We start from the raw sequence: 16,281 nt of genomic DNA, 5'->3' as shown, positions 1-16,281 counted from the left end.
TTAAAATACTGCACAAAAGCTATATGTCACAAGAGTCATCTAGGTAGCAAATTACATAAATTATTTTGGTTCAGAAGTCAAGGTCACACTGAGACTGGCAGTAACTTTGAAAGGTTAGGTCTATGGTAGACTGATTTCAAAGATGATTAAAGCCTTGATTAAAGCCTCGAATGTCAGGAGGGAAGCACATGTGAGGCATGCATTAAATATTTGACTTTTTAATTCTAGGTTTGAGTTTTTTTAACTCTAGATTGACTAGAAAGCTCCTCCCCTCACCCCATTTTTTTGAAAACTTATTGAAATACATTGTAAAATGTAGTCTTCTACTTTCTGTTGATGCAGTCCAGTGACTGTAACTAGGTCTGTGAGGATCAGCCAGTGTCTGAAGGTCTCAATCATTGCAAAGTGTAAGGCAAGTGTTCACAGCCTGTGGTATCTTTACCTGATGTGGCATTCGAAGCAACACACTTCTAGTGTGGTAAACAGTAGGAAAATAGAAAACTTAGAGCTCTAACTTCTGTGGGGACTAAAAGGAAGAACCTACTCTGAACAGAGACACTTCATTTTGAGAACTGGAATAAGTGATAATGCCATTGAAGAAGGAGATGGAGGGAGAATCCGAATTTTCTCTTTTTCCCCGGTAATACTCCCTGGGTCTTTGTTCTTCTGTTGGACACAGCTTCATAGAGATTGCACTTTGCTTTTTAACTTCTCCCCACTTTGAATCAAAAGAGAAATTTTAAACATGTGAAGAATTGTAATGACATGAAAGGAATCTTTAGAGTGAAATATCACCATAATTTAACTGCTGTCATGCATCTAGTTTAACTTTTGCCTTGTCTTCTGATCTCGGTCCCGTTCAGCCTTATGTTTTGTTTTCCTGTCCATGTCTACTTTTCATATTAAGTATTTTTATAAATTTCATTGCATTGAGATATCATAATTTTATCTTTCCTCTTTTTAAACATTGAGGTTGTTTGCAATTAATACTTTTCTGTCATTTCCTTCTGTATTTCCTTACATAGCCCTCATCAATAGACTTCTTCAATAGCTTCCTGACTAATCTCTTTCTGGTTTTCTTTTCTCTCTGACTCATCCTGTTCACTGAGCCTTTCTAAGGAAGTTTGGGGCCTGCCTCTCCCCTGAGAAAAAGACTTTAATGGTGATAGGATAAAGTTAAATTTTCTTAGAATAACATTAAGGCCCTTCCCAACTCTATTTAATCCCATTTATACCCATCATTTTAGTCACATTGTCCGTCAGAGAGCTTCACATCTTGTTGTTTCATGTCCCTGTGATTTTGTCCCTTCTGTTCTCTCTGCTGGGAGTGTTCTTCCTTCTCTCAGTTTTTAGACTGATGCTTTCCTAACTCCTGTTGGCTGTTTTTTTTTTCCCCCGTCATCAATATTTATTGAGCATTTACAATGTATTAGGCACAATAGAACATACAGAAAACATTGTCCCTGCTCTTGAGGAGCTTACATTCTAAAAGAAAAAAAAATACACCTCTTTTAAAATGGTATTTTTGTTTGGTGTTTTCTGCAAGGTACTGAGGAAATAGTCTGGGGGTGAGCTTTGGGTATAACTTAGCCCATCATTATTTAAAGAGAGGAAGAGGAAGGATTTTAAAGGCAGACAATGACAGCCCATTCAGGATAGGTAGGGCTTACAAGGAGATAAACACAATCTCATCAACTTAGGAGAGATTTGCTCCAGTAAATAGGATGAGGGAAATAGTTTGTGGGATGCAAGCAAAGGAAGCAAGGTATCCTTAGACATTGAGTGGAGCCAGAAAGATCATGCGGCCTTTTTTTCAAGTACACGGCCACCAAGTAGGAATGGTTGGTGACAAGACAGAAGGCTAAAAAAGGTAATCCTGTGCTCCTTTTCCTGTGCTTCCACAGTCCTTTATGCATCCCTTTTAATATGATGCTTATCACATTGTATTGAAATTTACCTTATAGGTCTGTTTTCTCTACCAAACTTGAATTCATCCCTGCTTTAGCCATCCCCTACTGAGCAGTATGTTGTGTCTATCAAGCAGTTTGTGCTCAGTAAGTGCTTGGAGAACAAGTTTTAGCTGTTTTATTTTCTTAGGATGGATTCTTAGGAGAAAGAGTCTCTAAATTTTATTATCTACTTCTCCCACCTGAATAGCTTCATCATGACTGCACTTTCATTCCCTTGACTCTAGGCAGGCAATGGATAGGTTCCTAAATTACAGTGCCTTCAGAGAGGCTTGATTAGTACTGGCATCAGAAATCTTTTTAGAGTGACTCAATAAGGCACATCATTTGTGAATTAGTCAGTATGGGTGAAGCTTTGCTGTTTTAAGTACTCCCAGAATCTCAGCATACCTTATAACAAAGGTGTATTTCTCATTCATGCTTTATACCTAAAACTAGAGAGCGTGCTGATCTACCTGTTAGAGTCACTTAGGGACAGGAGGATTAGAGATTCATCTCAAAACATATATTCATTATTGCTGAGGCTGGAAAAGGAAATGTGGCAAATCTCAATGGTTTTTAATGCTTCTGCCCAGAAGGAACTGTCGCTTCCCCTCATGTTTCATGGATCAAGGCAAGAATCATAGCCCCATTTGTATTCAGAGGAGGTGAGAAAGAGCAGTCCTGCCATGTGCCCAGAAGAAGAGGAGAACTTTTGTCAACAACCCCAATGATTATCATAGTTACTGAAAGCTTGTTTGAACTTAATGTATCTTAACTCCAAGATATATCCTGGGTATTGTTTTTATAAAAATCATTCACAGTCAGTGCTCAGATTCTCATTAATCCAAATGTTTTACTAAAAAAACAGTATTTCAACTACTCATTGGTTAGCATAATAGCATCGACTCTATTAAATTTCCAGAATTTGGTAATTACACTGTGATTATGTAAAAGAATACCTTTGTTCTTAAGAACAAGGGTCATGATATATGCCACTTACTCTAAAATGTTCAGCAACAACTTGGTTGTTTGTGTGCGTGCATGCTTAGAGAGAAAAACCACGTGGCAGAATGTTAATAATTGTTGAATTTAGGGGAAGGATAGGAGTTTATTGTACTATTGCAACTTTTCCATAACTTTTAATTTTTTTCAAAATAAAATCATAAATTTACAGAGCCTTTTAAACATTCATATTATCCACATTTGAGCCACTTTTGCCTTTCAATTCTGACTGATATTTTGAATGTATTTTTTTTTCTTCTGAGACCTGTAAAATGCCTGGACTATAGTAATCAGTGATCTTTCAGAAACAAAGACTCTGAGGCCCAAACTTTAAACCTATATGCCAGTCTGTATTTTGAATTCACAAATAATGCCAGATTTCATTAAAAAGACTTCTTTATCCTTGCAGTTGGTTGAAATGTTAGATATGTCTGTCCCTGCAGTTGCTAAATTGAGACGCCTTTTAGATAGTCTTCCAAGAGAAGCTTTACCAGACATTCTGACTTCAATTATCCGAACAAGCAACAAAGAGAAGCTCCAGGTACAGTATTCCCTTCTTAAATACTGAGTTGTTTTGTCAGTTTTTATTCAAAATAATAAATTTTGACCTTCAGTAAGAGATACTAGAGATGCATAAAAGTAGTTAAAATGCTCTTATGCTGAAATTGACTGTTAAAAGTGATTGCTTTACATTTTTGTATATTCAGGCAGCTCTTTTATTCACATTATCAGTACTAGTAGTTTGTCAATTTATGGAAAAAGTTAAAGTGGCGAATAATTTTAAAAATGGTAAATATTTAACTTAAAAAATAAATATATTTTGTCTGTTTTTTAAACTTGTGGAGCTGACCTTTTCTTTGTGTATGCCCTGCTTTATTAGAATTCTTCATGATGTTTCTTACATAAAGCATACCTATGATGCATTATCTATGATTTTCAATTTCTGTTTCTGTAAAGTGAAATGAGCTGTAAAGACACTGAAAAATGCAGAATCTTAGATTTGCATGTTTTTTCCCAAAACTGTAAGTTTTCTTGCATACTAATTTTTATAGTGTTTTTAAGCAGTCTGCTTTATTAAATCTTCCTAGAACATGTAAGTTAGTTTTCATTGAAACCTTAATTTTATCAGTTTATTTAATACTTTTATCACAGTTATGTCTTAGCAATTGTGTAGCAAATCTAACAAATTATAATAGGAAGTGCACCTAACAGAAAGGTGTATAAACACCTTACTCTAAACACAAGAATGCCGCACAACTGGTAGGAGCAGAAGAGCGCAGGAGTACCAGAGGGTAAGCTGGCTGTGGGCATCAGCAGGAATGTTTGAGAGAATGGAGAGCATTAGTTACTCCCATCACTAGTGGTGGTTGGTTAAAAGTGCTCCTACTCTTTCATGAATGTGAAAATTTAATATTTTGAACCTAGAATTTGTTTAGACCTAATATGTAGACACATTCTGTGTTTTAAGAGAATAAGTCACAGAAAGAGTTGACATTAAATGTGTGTTTTGTTCTTGCTGTTGGAACAATACACATGGCTTCATTTTTAAATGAGAAGTCAAGATGCTTTTTCTCTTTTTTAGGATTCTAGTGATTTAATATAGTTAATCTGGTTGTATTGGCCATAACGTAGCTGTGAATATTGATGTATTTTTTACTTAACAATTTAAGTCATGACCTGACTGCATTGTTTTGGGAGCATGTGTTTCTGAGAGATTCTACTAACTGATTCATATTCCCTTAGATTTTAGATGCTGTGAGTCTAGAGGAACGGTTCAAGATGACCATACCGCTGCTCGTCAGACAAATTGAAGGCCTGAAATTGCTTCAGAAAACCCGAAAACACAAGCAAGATGATGATAAGCGGGTAAATATTTCTTTCAATCTACTTCTTTACGTTTCCAGTTGTTTTTATGTGATGTGAGATTCAGTTTTTTTGAAGTAAAAAAAAATTGGGGGAATGAAGAAAGGAACAAAACAAAAACTTCATTGTCTCTTACCACTCAAGTTACTGATAAAATTCTGAATTCAGTATGTTTTTCTAGTCCTTTTCCATGTCTGGGTCTTTCTTTTTTTAAAAACGTGGTAATATTTTCTCACTTTTTGCTCTTGGTAATTTTTGGTTCATCATCAAAAGGGATAATGTACTAAGCCATTTCTCTTTTGCCAAACATTGTGTATTGTTTCTGATGTTTTCTATATTTTAAAAATTAACGACTGTGATGAGTGTCTTTGAAAATAAGGGGATGGTTGTATATCTCATGTTTCCTTTTTTTTTAAGTTTTTATTTAAATTCCATTTAGTTAATGTACAGTGTAATATTAGTTTCAGGTGTACAATATAGTGTTTCAACACTTCCACACATCACCCAGTGCTCATCACAACAGGTGTGCTCACTCCTTAATCCCCATCACCTATTTCATCCATCCCCCCCACCTGGTAACCATCAGTTTGTTCTCTGTAGTTAAGAGTCTGTTTCTTGGTTTTCCTCTCTTTTTTTTCCCCCTTTGCTCAGTTATTTTGTTTCCTAAATCCCACATATGAGTGAAATCACATGGTATTCGTCTTTCTCTGGTTGACTTATTTCGCTTAGCATTATTCTCTCTAGCTCCATCCATGTCATTGCCAGTGGCAAGATTTCATTCCTTTTTTTATAGCTGAGTAATATTCCTCTGTGTGTGTGTGTGTGTGTGTGTGTGTGTGTGTGTGTGTGTGTGTGTGAATACACCACAACTTCTTTATCCATTGATCGATCAATGGACACTTGGGCTGTTTCCATAATTCGACTGTTGTTAAGTAATGCTGCTGCTATAAACATCAGAGTGCACATATCCCTTTGAATTAATGTTCTTGTATTCTTTGGGCAAATACCTAGTAGTGCAATTGCTAGATCATAGGGTAGTTCTATTTTTAACTTTTTGCACAACCTCCATACTGTTTTCCACAGTGGCTGCACCAGTTTGCATTCCCACCAGTAGTGCATGAAGGTTCCTTTTTCTCCACATCCTCACTAATACTTGTTGTTTCTTGAGTTTTTGATTCTAACAGGTGGGAGGTGATACCTCATTATAGTTTTGATTTGCATTTCCCTGATGATCAATGAAGTTGAGCACCTTTCCGTGTTTCTGTTGGCCATCTGTTATGTCTTCTGTGGAAAAATGTCAACTCATGTCTTCTCATGTTTTAATTGGATTGTTTTTTGGGTGTTGAGTTTTCTAAGTTCTTTATGTATTTCAGATACTAACCATTTATCAGGTTTATCATTTGCAAATATCTTCTCCCATTCCATAGGTTGCCTTTTAGTTTTGTTAATTGTTTCCTTCATTGTACAGAAGATTTTTATCTTGAAGTAGTCCCAGTAGTTTATTGTTGCTTTGTTTACCTTGCCTCAGGAGCCATATCTAAGAAGAAGTTGCTACAGCCGATGTCAAAGAGGTTACTGCCTGTGTTCTCTTCTAGGATTTTTATGGTTCAGGTCTCACATTTAGGTCTTTAATCCATTTTGAATTTATTTTTGTATGTGGTATAAGAAAGTAGTCCAGTTCCATTCTTTTGCATGTTACTGTCTGGTTTTCCCAATACCATTTGTTGAAGAGACAGTCTTTTTCCTATTAGCTATTCTTTCCTGCATTTTCAAAGATTAATTGACCATATTGTGGGTTCATTTCTGGGTTTTCTATGCTGTTCCATTGATCTATGTGTCTGTTTTTGTGCCAGTACCATACTGATTTGATCATGACAGCTTTGTAATATAACTTGAAGTCCCAAATTGTGATGCCTCCAGCTTTGCTTTGCTTTTTCAAGGTTGCTTTGGCTATTCCGGGTCATTTGTGGTTCCATACAAATTTAAGATTGTTTGTTCTAGCTCAGTGAAAAAAAATGCTGTTGGTATTTTGATAGGAATTGCATTAAATGTGTAGATTGCTTGGGTGGTATAGGTATTTTAACAATATTTGTTCTTCCAATCCATGAGAATGAAATGTCTTTCCATTTCTTCGTGTCATCTTCAATTCCTTTCATCAGTGTATAGTTTTCAGAGTACAGGTCTTTCACCTCTTTGGTTAAGTTTATTCCTATGTATCTTACAGTTTTTGGTATAGTTGTAAATGGAATTGACTCCTTAATTTCTCTTCCTGCTGCTTCATTATTGGTGTGTAGAAATGCAACAGATTACTTTACATTGATTTTGTTTGTACTGTACACTGTTTCATTATTGGTGTGTAGAAATGCAACAGATTACTGTACACTGATTTTGTTCTCTGTGACTTTACTGAATTCATTTTTTAGTTCTAGCAGTTTTTTTTTCATGGAGTCTTTCGGGTTTTCTATATATAGTATCGTGTCATCTGCAGATAATGAAAATTTTACTTCTTCCTTGCCAATTTGGATGCCTTTTATTTCTTTCTGTTGTCTGACTGCTGTGGCTAGGACTCATGTTGAGTAAAAGTGGTGAGAGTGAACATCCCTGTCTTGTTCCTGATCCTAGAGGAAAAGCTCTCAGTTTTTCCCCATTGAGGATGATGTTAGCTGTGGGTTTTTCATATATGTACTTGATTATGTTGAGGTATGGTCCTTCTAAATGTACTATGTTGAAGGTTTTTATCATGAGTGGATGTTGTACTTTGACAAATGCTTTTTCTGCATCTATTGAAATGTTCTCTGTTTTTTTAATGTAGTATTAAGAACATACTAGAAAATTGGACTGTGTCACTATGCTGTGCTATAATTTAGCTGACTTTTTTGTTTTTAACTTATAAAAATTTTTACTTTCATTTAGTCCAACTGTGCTAGTCTTTTTCTATCTTCTAAGCTTTAGAGTCCTCTGTCCCCCAGTGATTTGAGAAATAATGCACTTTCAGTTTACCTTTAGCTGATTTTTAAAAAAGTATTTAACTCTTTAACCATATGTAATTTATTTTGCCCTAAAGTGAAGAGAGCAGTTGTTTTTTGTCCCAAATAGCTTTTTATTTAATTCAACACTATTGTGAATAATTCTTCACTTCGCCATTGATTTGTGATACCTTCATTATCATACATTACATTTATATGGGGTCTGTCGGAAGTCTCCCTTGAGCTATCAGTTTTACTATTGTTATGTGTGGGCAGAGTTAAGATCAAGAAAATATATTTGATGTGGGCAAGAGTGTAAATGGCAGGTCTCTGAAGGCTATTGGAAAGTAAGTGAAAGGTTGAGAATAATGTTAGAGACCTAATGGTCATCAGCATAGAAGTGTTCCTTCATCAAAGAGAATACATTGTAGAGAGAGAAGAGCAAGGTAAAGGATTCCTTACCAGTGGGACTAAGGAAGGAGCATCAGAGTAGGCTGGAGGAGAACGATGACAGAGACAGGAGTAGCCTGTCTGGTGTTTCTATTTTAGGACATCATGCTGTTTCAAACAAATAGCAGAAATCTGAATTACTTCTGATTTGAGATCAGATCATTAATTTAGTTATCCATTTTGTGCAGAAAGACAAAGCAAGGCACACTCCGTGTTGGGAGGCACAGAAACTGCAGCTTATTATCAATAAATATTACCACTGCTTAAATAGAAAGGTGTTCAGAATCATTCTAGAAAATGATCAAACAGGCGACAGCTATGAAAATGTAGGAATCAGAGGATAATATTTGGAGTTAAGCCTAGAACCTTCTCTGCCTATTCCTTAAGAGTTGAGAAGTCTCTTTAGTAGCTGGGAGAAAAAGATTGCATAAAAATATACTTATGTCTCAGTGATGAAATAATTGATGTGCTTTTTAAAACTCATTTAAAATTTTTTTATTTTCAGTTTTTCATACTTCAGAATATTAATTTTATCTGCTAATGAGTTATGTAGAATAAAAGTATAGAATTTAATATTTCTGTTTTTATAAAATTGCTTTATTTACTGCCTTGTGTTTTTAACTTTTTATATTTGAAAGTAGTAAATAATAATACTTTAAAAAATAAATTCCCATGCTTTTAAATGGATACCAGTGTATCATTTTGCTCCAGTGATGGCTGGTGTTGATTCATGATATTACTGAGTTGAGAATTTCAGAAGAACACTTTGGAAGTTTTAAAATCTGATAGAGAAGTTGTGGAGAAAGAGAACACAAATAAAGCCATTTGACTTGGCAAAGAGGATCGTTGTCGGATTTCAGAGAGCAATTTCAACATAATGGAGACAAAAGCCAAAGTATGAAGTACAGATTATTGAAGTACTCAAGGAAGAAAGGGAAGTGGTGGTCAAAGCCACTTGTTGGAAAAGCAGAATATCAGAAGAAGGGAAGTAAACAGTGTGTAGTTAACGGAAAGGGACATAGGTAAGATCAAGTATTTTGAAAGGAGGAAGTCTTTTCCATGTGTTGGAGACAAAAGAGAATAGAGTCAATGGTAGAAACATTAAAGATGTTAGAAATTTTGTACTGTAGGAGGGAAAGTGGAATTTATTCTGTTGGCAGTTGCTAAGTAGTAATATAATCAAGAAGGTAGTGGCTGCTGTAGTAGCTGAAAGAAAGGTATTCCTAGATGTTTTCATTATTTTTAGTAGCCAGTTCTTCCATTTTTTTCTCATATTGTTGTATAAGCATATAGTAAAATAATGCCCACTTTATGTTGATCCACTTTTGAAATTCTGCTGCTTTTATATGCTTGTGCCTCTTAGTTATCATTTTGAACTTAGTTCCTAAAGATATAGACTCTAATTTTGAAAATGTTATTCAGCACCAGCTATAACCTTGTGTGTAACTAGGTACCTCATTTCCAGTTTATTTTGACAGACAGTTTTACTCTTCTGTTTGTATTTTAGGTTATAGCAATACGTCCTGTTAGGAGGATTACACACATCCCAGGAGCTTTAGAAGACGATGGCGAGGATGAAGACAATGATGACATTGTCATGCTAGAGAGAAAAATACGAACATCCAGTATGCCAGAGCAGGCCCATAAGGTCTGTGTCAAAGAGATAAAAAGGTAAATTGACCCTAAAAAGATGCTATTCACTCATTGGTATTTTCATTTTGCATATTAATGTTAAAAATTGTTGCTCGTGGAAACTTGAGTCTGCTTCTTTGGATCACAAACTGAAAGCTGAGTTACTTGTTTTATGTTCTTTGACCTTTCTCCTTTTCTTCTATTTCATATAGGCATAGACCACTCTATTAATAATTTTATCTTTCCAATGTCAATTTTTACCTTTCATTGCTTTCCACATTCTCAGATTATAGCTGTGATCTGTGGAATCTTTAGATTATCCCTCTTCATTCCTCAACCAGAATCTGATTTTTAAAACATTCTTAATACTCCTGAATTAACACCAGTGTCCCTAATCTTTTTCTGAGTTGCTGTGTATAAGTGATGCAGTTCTTCCACCTACAGTGTACTGTCAAATGTGACCACTGTTGTTCACTGACTTTTTATTGTCTTAATGAATGGGTTGTGCTTTGTTTAGACACAGTGTTTGTTCAGTTACCACTGTGTTCTTCACATGTCACTTATTTCTTCTTTAGAAAAAAGATTGTAAACTCTAGAGGGCAGGGACTGTCAGTTTCTCTTTGTATAAGGTAAAGTACACAGAAACCTTGATGACAGCATAGGGTATATGGATAATCTCAGGGTTAAATAGAACACCAGTATTTTCTTTCTGTACTTGACACAGTATAACTGTGTTGCATTTTCTTTTATTGGTAAATTATAATGAACCTAAGTGAATGCTCAGTAATTAAAGATTTGACTTTCTCAGGTTCACAGTTAAGGACATGAGTTGTAGTTCAGGGATATTTTATATTGACTGGCATTAATTAATAAATGTAGAACATCTTTTGTGGGCAAAACACTTTGTTAAACGCTGCATTTATTATGGAAGTTGCATCTTTTAATTAAATATCTGATATTAGCTTGCTTGTATGAGCTGATTTCATCTCTGATACAAAAAATATATATAATTATTGTGGTATGCATGGTTAGGCACTTAAATCTTACTGTGATAGGTATATCAATGGATAAGTATGACTTGAGATCCCCTCTGTGAGATACTGATACTGGTAAAGTCATATTTCAAGGATAAAATCTGATATAGTGTTCCTTTCTCCACCCCATCCCTGCCCCCTCCAATTTGCAGGTATCTGTTTTAATTTTGTTCCATAAGTACATCACAAAACAAAATAACCAGATTTTTAAAAACATTTCCAGATTTTTTAATATGCATGATAATATCTGACCCAGAAAGGCAGATGCTGCATTTTTGTGTTTTTAGGGAATTCTTCTATGTTACGGAACATTTTTGCTGTGTATTCTTTCCCCACAGACTCAAAAAGATGCCTCAGTCTATGCCAGAATATGCTCTGACTAGAAATTATTTAGAACTTATGGTGGAACTTCCTTGGAACAAGAGTACAACTGGTAAGCCAACAAAATAACACCTTTTTACAGGCTGATTGTTACTCAGAAAGCTCATGCAGATTCTATTGAAATACTCACCATTGATTATCTTACTGTTACTATAGTTCTTGACATAAATTATTTAGATGCTGAACTTGTATCATCTAAGTCTTGGGACCAAACAGGAAAAGAAGGTGCTACATGAAAGTGCCTTTTGCCTGATTTTGGAGAAAATAGGATTTTCTATGATTGTTGATAGATGTGTTTCTTAATACCAGTAGTCAATCAGATGATGAACATTTATATTTAAAGAAATAGTTACATATAGCTGTATAACAGAACAGTTGTACCATTTGAAAGTTTGTTTTTCTCATGCAAAAACCTATTAAATGAGTTTAAATTCTATCTTTCGGTAGAACTTTTCTCTTTCCTGTGGATTTGCTCTTTTCTCTTGTGATGAGAAATACTCTGTTGACTCTCACAATTTTTAGAACCATTTATTTGTACTTGTTTCTGTTATTGGATAGGCTAGTATTATAGGTTGGTATTACACACAAGGTTTACTGAGTTCAACAGTGGATTGATTGCCTGAACTACTGCTGGCATAGGAGTAGCTCTATGGTGGACTTTTGAAAATTTAAAGATGCATTATCCTGGCTAGTAAAATTCCTACATTTAAGAAAATGCTAGAGGGACGCCTGGGTGGCTCAGTCGTTAAGCGTTTGCCTTCGGCTCAGGTCATGATCCCAGAGTCCTGGGATCGAGCCCCGCATCAGGCTCCCTCCTCCGCGGGAGGCCTGCTTTTCCCTCTCCCATTCCCCCTGCTTGTGTTCCCTCTCTCGCTCTCTGTCAAATAAATAAATAAAACAAAAACGCTAGAGATTTTTTAAAAAATATTACCTCTAAAGCACACATTTATGCCCCACATAAGATATGCTGTACAAACCACATTTCCAGATGTTGAATTTTTAATATTAAAAAATACTTGCCTATTAACCTACAGAGGACCATCCTTTCTGGTACTGAGAACTTAAAAAAAAATTGTTTTTGTCTCCTAGAGGGCCCAGAATGAAGGTCATTCGTGTTAAATTAACTATGCTGGGACAATGTTAAGGTTAAAATAGCTCCTCTTTTTTAAACAATGTTATACATCAAGTTTATTTTTAAAAGAATACCTAATCCAGATTAAATATAAATCTTGTCAAGCCATTGTATGATTTAGCAGGTTCTAAATTCCATGGAAAATGACCATATAGTCCCTGATTGTAATAAAACTAAAAACAAGCAACAACAGCAAAACCCACAAAGTATAAATCTTACTTAATATACTATTTGTATAATACAAATTATTATTATTCAATAAGATATTATTTATAAGAATGATAAGTTATTTTTAAAATACAATTAACTGCAAGCACTGCAGTTGGACTTTGCCATTTTTAATCCATAAACATTTAAATCTTACCTTAAAGACAGCATTAAATATGTGATCTCCTATGCTACAAAGGTTTTTCAACAAGAATCTCAGGAGGAACAGCCTAATGCATTAACTTGAATCTAGTTTGATCATTTACTCCCCTCCCCCCATTCTTTACATTGAACACTAAATTGAATGCATTAATCTTTTCTGCTTCTAATGTGTATGCTACATTTTTTCTTTGACCCTTGCTGTCCTGAAGCAGCAATATTAAATTCTCTCTTTTTTTTTTTTCAAATTACAATTTTACATGACCATTTATCAGGTGTATGTTAGAGGATAGTGTGGTTTTTAGAAATGCCATTTGCTATATGCTGTCTGTTATCTCTGTTTTGTTTTGATTTTATTTAGATTCAATTACCCAACATATAGTACATCATTAGTTTCATATGAAGTGTTCAGTAGTTCATCAGTTGCATATAATACCCAGTGCCCATCACATCATGTACCCTCCTTAATGCCCATCACCCAATTATCTCGTTCCCCCAACCACCTCCCCTCTAGCAACCCTCAGTTTGTTTCCTATAGTTTAGAGTCTCTCATGGTTTGTCTCCCCCTCTGATGACTTCCCATTCAGTTTTACCTCCCTTCCCCTATGATCCTCTGTGCTGTTTCTTATATTCCACATGAGTGAAACCATATGGTAATTGTCTTTCCCTGATTGACTTCGCTCAGCATAATACCCTTCAGTTCCATCCACGTTGATGTAAATGGTAAGTATTCATCCTTTCTGATGGCTGAGTAGTATTCCAGTGTATATGTGTACCACATCTTCTTTATCCATTCTTCTATTGATAGACATCTTGGCTCTTTCCACAGTTTGGCTCTTGTGGACGTTGCTGCTATAAGCATTGGGGTGCAGGTGCCTCTTTGGATCAATACATTTGTATCTTTGGGGTAAATACCTAGTAATAAAATTGCTGGGTCGTAAGGTAGCTCTATTTTTAACTTCTTGAGAAACCTCCATACTGTTTTCCAGAGTGTTTGTACCAGCTTGCGTTCCCACCAACAGTGTAGGAGGGTTCCCCTTTCTCCACATCCTCGCCAACATTTGTTGTTTCCTATCTTGTTAATTTGAGCCATTCTGACTGGTTTGAGGTGGTATTTCATTGTGGTTTTGATTTGTATTTCCCTGATATTGAGTGATGTTGAGCACTTTTTCATGTGTCTGTTAGCCATTTGTATGTCTTCTTTGGAGAAAAGTCTGTTCGTGTCTTCGCCCATTTCTTGACTGGATTATTTGTTTTTTGGATGTTGAATTTGATAAGTTCTTTATAGATCTTGGATAATAGCCCTTTATCTGATATATCACTTGCAAATATCTTCTCCCATTCTGTAGGTTGCCTTTTAGTTTTGTTGACTGTTTCCTTTGCTGTGCAGAAGCTTTTTATCTTGATGAAGTCCTAATAGTTCATTTTTGCTTTTGTTTCCCTTGCCTTTGGAGACTTGTCTAGCAAGAAGTTGCTGTGGCTGAGGTCGAGGAGGTTGCTGCCTGTGTTGTCCTCGAGGATTTTGATGGACTCCTGTCTCACATTTAGGTCGTTTGTCTTTGTATATGGTGTAAGAAAATGGTCCAGTTTCATTCTTCTACATGTGGCTGTCCAATTTTCCCAGCACCATTTATTGAAGAGACTGTCTTTTTTCATTGGATCTTTTTTCTGCTTTGTCGAAGATTAGTTGACCATAGGGTTGAGGGTTCATTTGTGGGCTCTCTGTTCTGTTCCATTGATCTGTGTGTCTGTTTTTGTGCCAGTAGCATACTGTCTTGAGGATGACAACTTTGTAATAGAGCTGGAAGTCCAGCATTGTGCTTCCACCAGCCTTGGTTTTCTTTTTCAACATTCCTCTGGCTATTCGGGGTCTTTTCTGGTTCCATACAAATTTTAGTATTATTTGTTCCACTTCTGTGAAAAATGTCAGCAGTATTTTGTTAGGGATTGCATTGAATGTGTAGATTGCTCTGGGTAGCATAGATATTTTAACAATATTTATTCTTCCAGTCCATGAGCATGGAATGTTTTTCCATTTCTTTGCATTTTCCTCAAATTCTTTCCTGAATGTTCTATAGTTTTCTGAGAACAGATCCTTTACCTCTTTGGTTAGGTTTATTCCTAGGTATCTTAAGGTTTTTGGTGTAATTGTAAATGGGATCGATTCCTTAATTTCTCTTTCTTCTGTGTCATTAGTGTATTGAAATGCAAGTGATTTCTGTGTGTTGATTTTATATCCTGCTATATTGCTGAATTCCTGTATGAGTTCTAGGAATTTTGGGGTGAAGTCTTTTGGTTTTTCCACATAAAGTATCATGTCTGAGAAGAGTGAGAGTTTGACTTCTTTGCTAATTTGAATGCCTTTTCTTTCTTTTTGTTGTCTGCTGAGGCTAAGACTTCTAGTACTATGTTGAACAACAGTGGTGAGTGTAGGCATCCCTCGTGTTCCTTGGGGAACCTTAGGGAAAAAGCTCTCAGTTTTTCCCTGTCGAGAATGATATTTGCTGTGGGCTTTTCATGTATGGCTTTTGTGATACTGACGTAATTTCCCTCTGTCCCTACACTGTGAAGAGTTTTAATCAAGAAAGGATGCTGTACTTTGTCAAATGCTTTTTCTGCATCTGTTGAGAGGATCATATGGTTCTTGTCCTTTCTTTTATTAATGTGATGTATCACATTGATTGATTGGCTGATGTTGAACCACACTTGCAGCCCAGGGATAAATCCCACTTGGTTGTGGTGAATAATCCTTTTAATGTACTGTTGGATCCTTTGGGCCAGTATCTTGGTGAGAATTTTGGCGTCTATGTTCATCAGGGATATTGGTCTGTAATTCTCCTTTTGGTGGGGTCTTTATCTGGTTTTGGGATCAAGGTAATGCTGGCCGCATAGAACGAGTTTGGAAGTTTTCCTTTCATTTCTATTATTTGAAACAGCTTCAGAAGAATAGGTATTAGTTCTTTAAATGTTTTGTAGAATTCCCCTGGGAAGCCATCCGGTCCTGAACTCGTTTGTTCAGATGTTTTTGATTACTGCTTCAGTTTCCTTGCTGGTTATGGTCTGTTCAGGTTTTCTGTTTCTTCCTGTTTCAGTTTCGCTAGTTTATACGTTTCTAGGAATGCATCCATATCTTCCAGATTGCCTAATTTGTTGGCATGTAGTTGCTCATAATATGTTCTTAACATTCTATTTCCTTGGTGTTGGTCATGACAGCTCTTCTTCCATTCATGATTTTATTAATTTAGGTCCTTTCTGTTTTCTTTTTGATAAGTCTCGCTAGGGGTTTATCGATCTTATTAATTCTTTCAAAGAACCAGCTTCTAGGTTTTTTTTTATCTGTTCTACTGTTCTTCTGGTTTCTATTTCATTGATTTCTGCTCTAATCTTTATTGTTTCTCTGCTCCTGCTTGGTTTAGGCTTTATTTGCTCTTCTTTCTCCAGCTCCTTCAGGTGTAAGGTTAGCTTGTATATTTGAGACCTTTCTTGTTTATTGAGAGAGGCTTGTA

The 16,281-nt window shown here is 35.7% G+C and overlaps 1 protein-coding gene across 1 annotated transcript in view; it reads left to right on the top strand.

Annotated features, from left to right (window-relative positions):
* The window catches only part of LONP2 (lon peptidase 2, peroxisomal), a 119,619-nt gene that overhangs the window by 7,408 nt on the left and 95,930 nt on the right, over positions 1-16,281 (top strand). Inside the window, exons 3-6 of the mRNA XM_025852359.2 lie at positions 3,361-3,492; positions 4,695-4,817; positions 9,738-9,901; positions 11,235-11,329. Of these exons, the coding sequence (XP_025708144.1) occupies positions 3,361-3,492; positions 4,695-4,817; positions 9,738-9,901; positions 11,235-11,329 (514 nt within the window). The remainder of the gene's footprint in view (positions 1-3,360; positions 3,493-4,694; positions 4,818-9,737; positions 9,902-11,234; positions 11,330-16,281) is intronic.

This window comes from Callorhinus ursinus, unplaced genomic scaffold, assembly GCF_003265705.2.
Source record: "Callorhinus ursinus isolate GAN/ISIS: 27379988/994484 unplaced genomic scaffold, GSC_fseal_2.0 scaffold56, whole genome shotgun sequence".
Lineage (NCBI taxonomy): Eukaryota > Metazoa > Chordata > Mammalia > Carnivora > Otariidae > Callorhinus > Callorhinus ursinus.
Note: the sequence above shows the minus strand (reverse complement) of the source record. Positions and strands in the feature narration are given on the sequence as shown.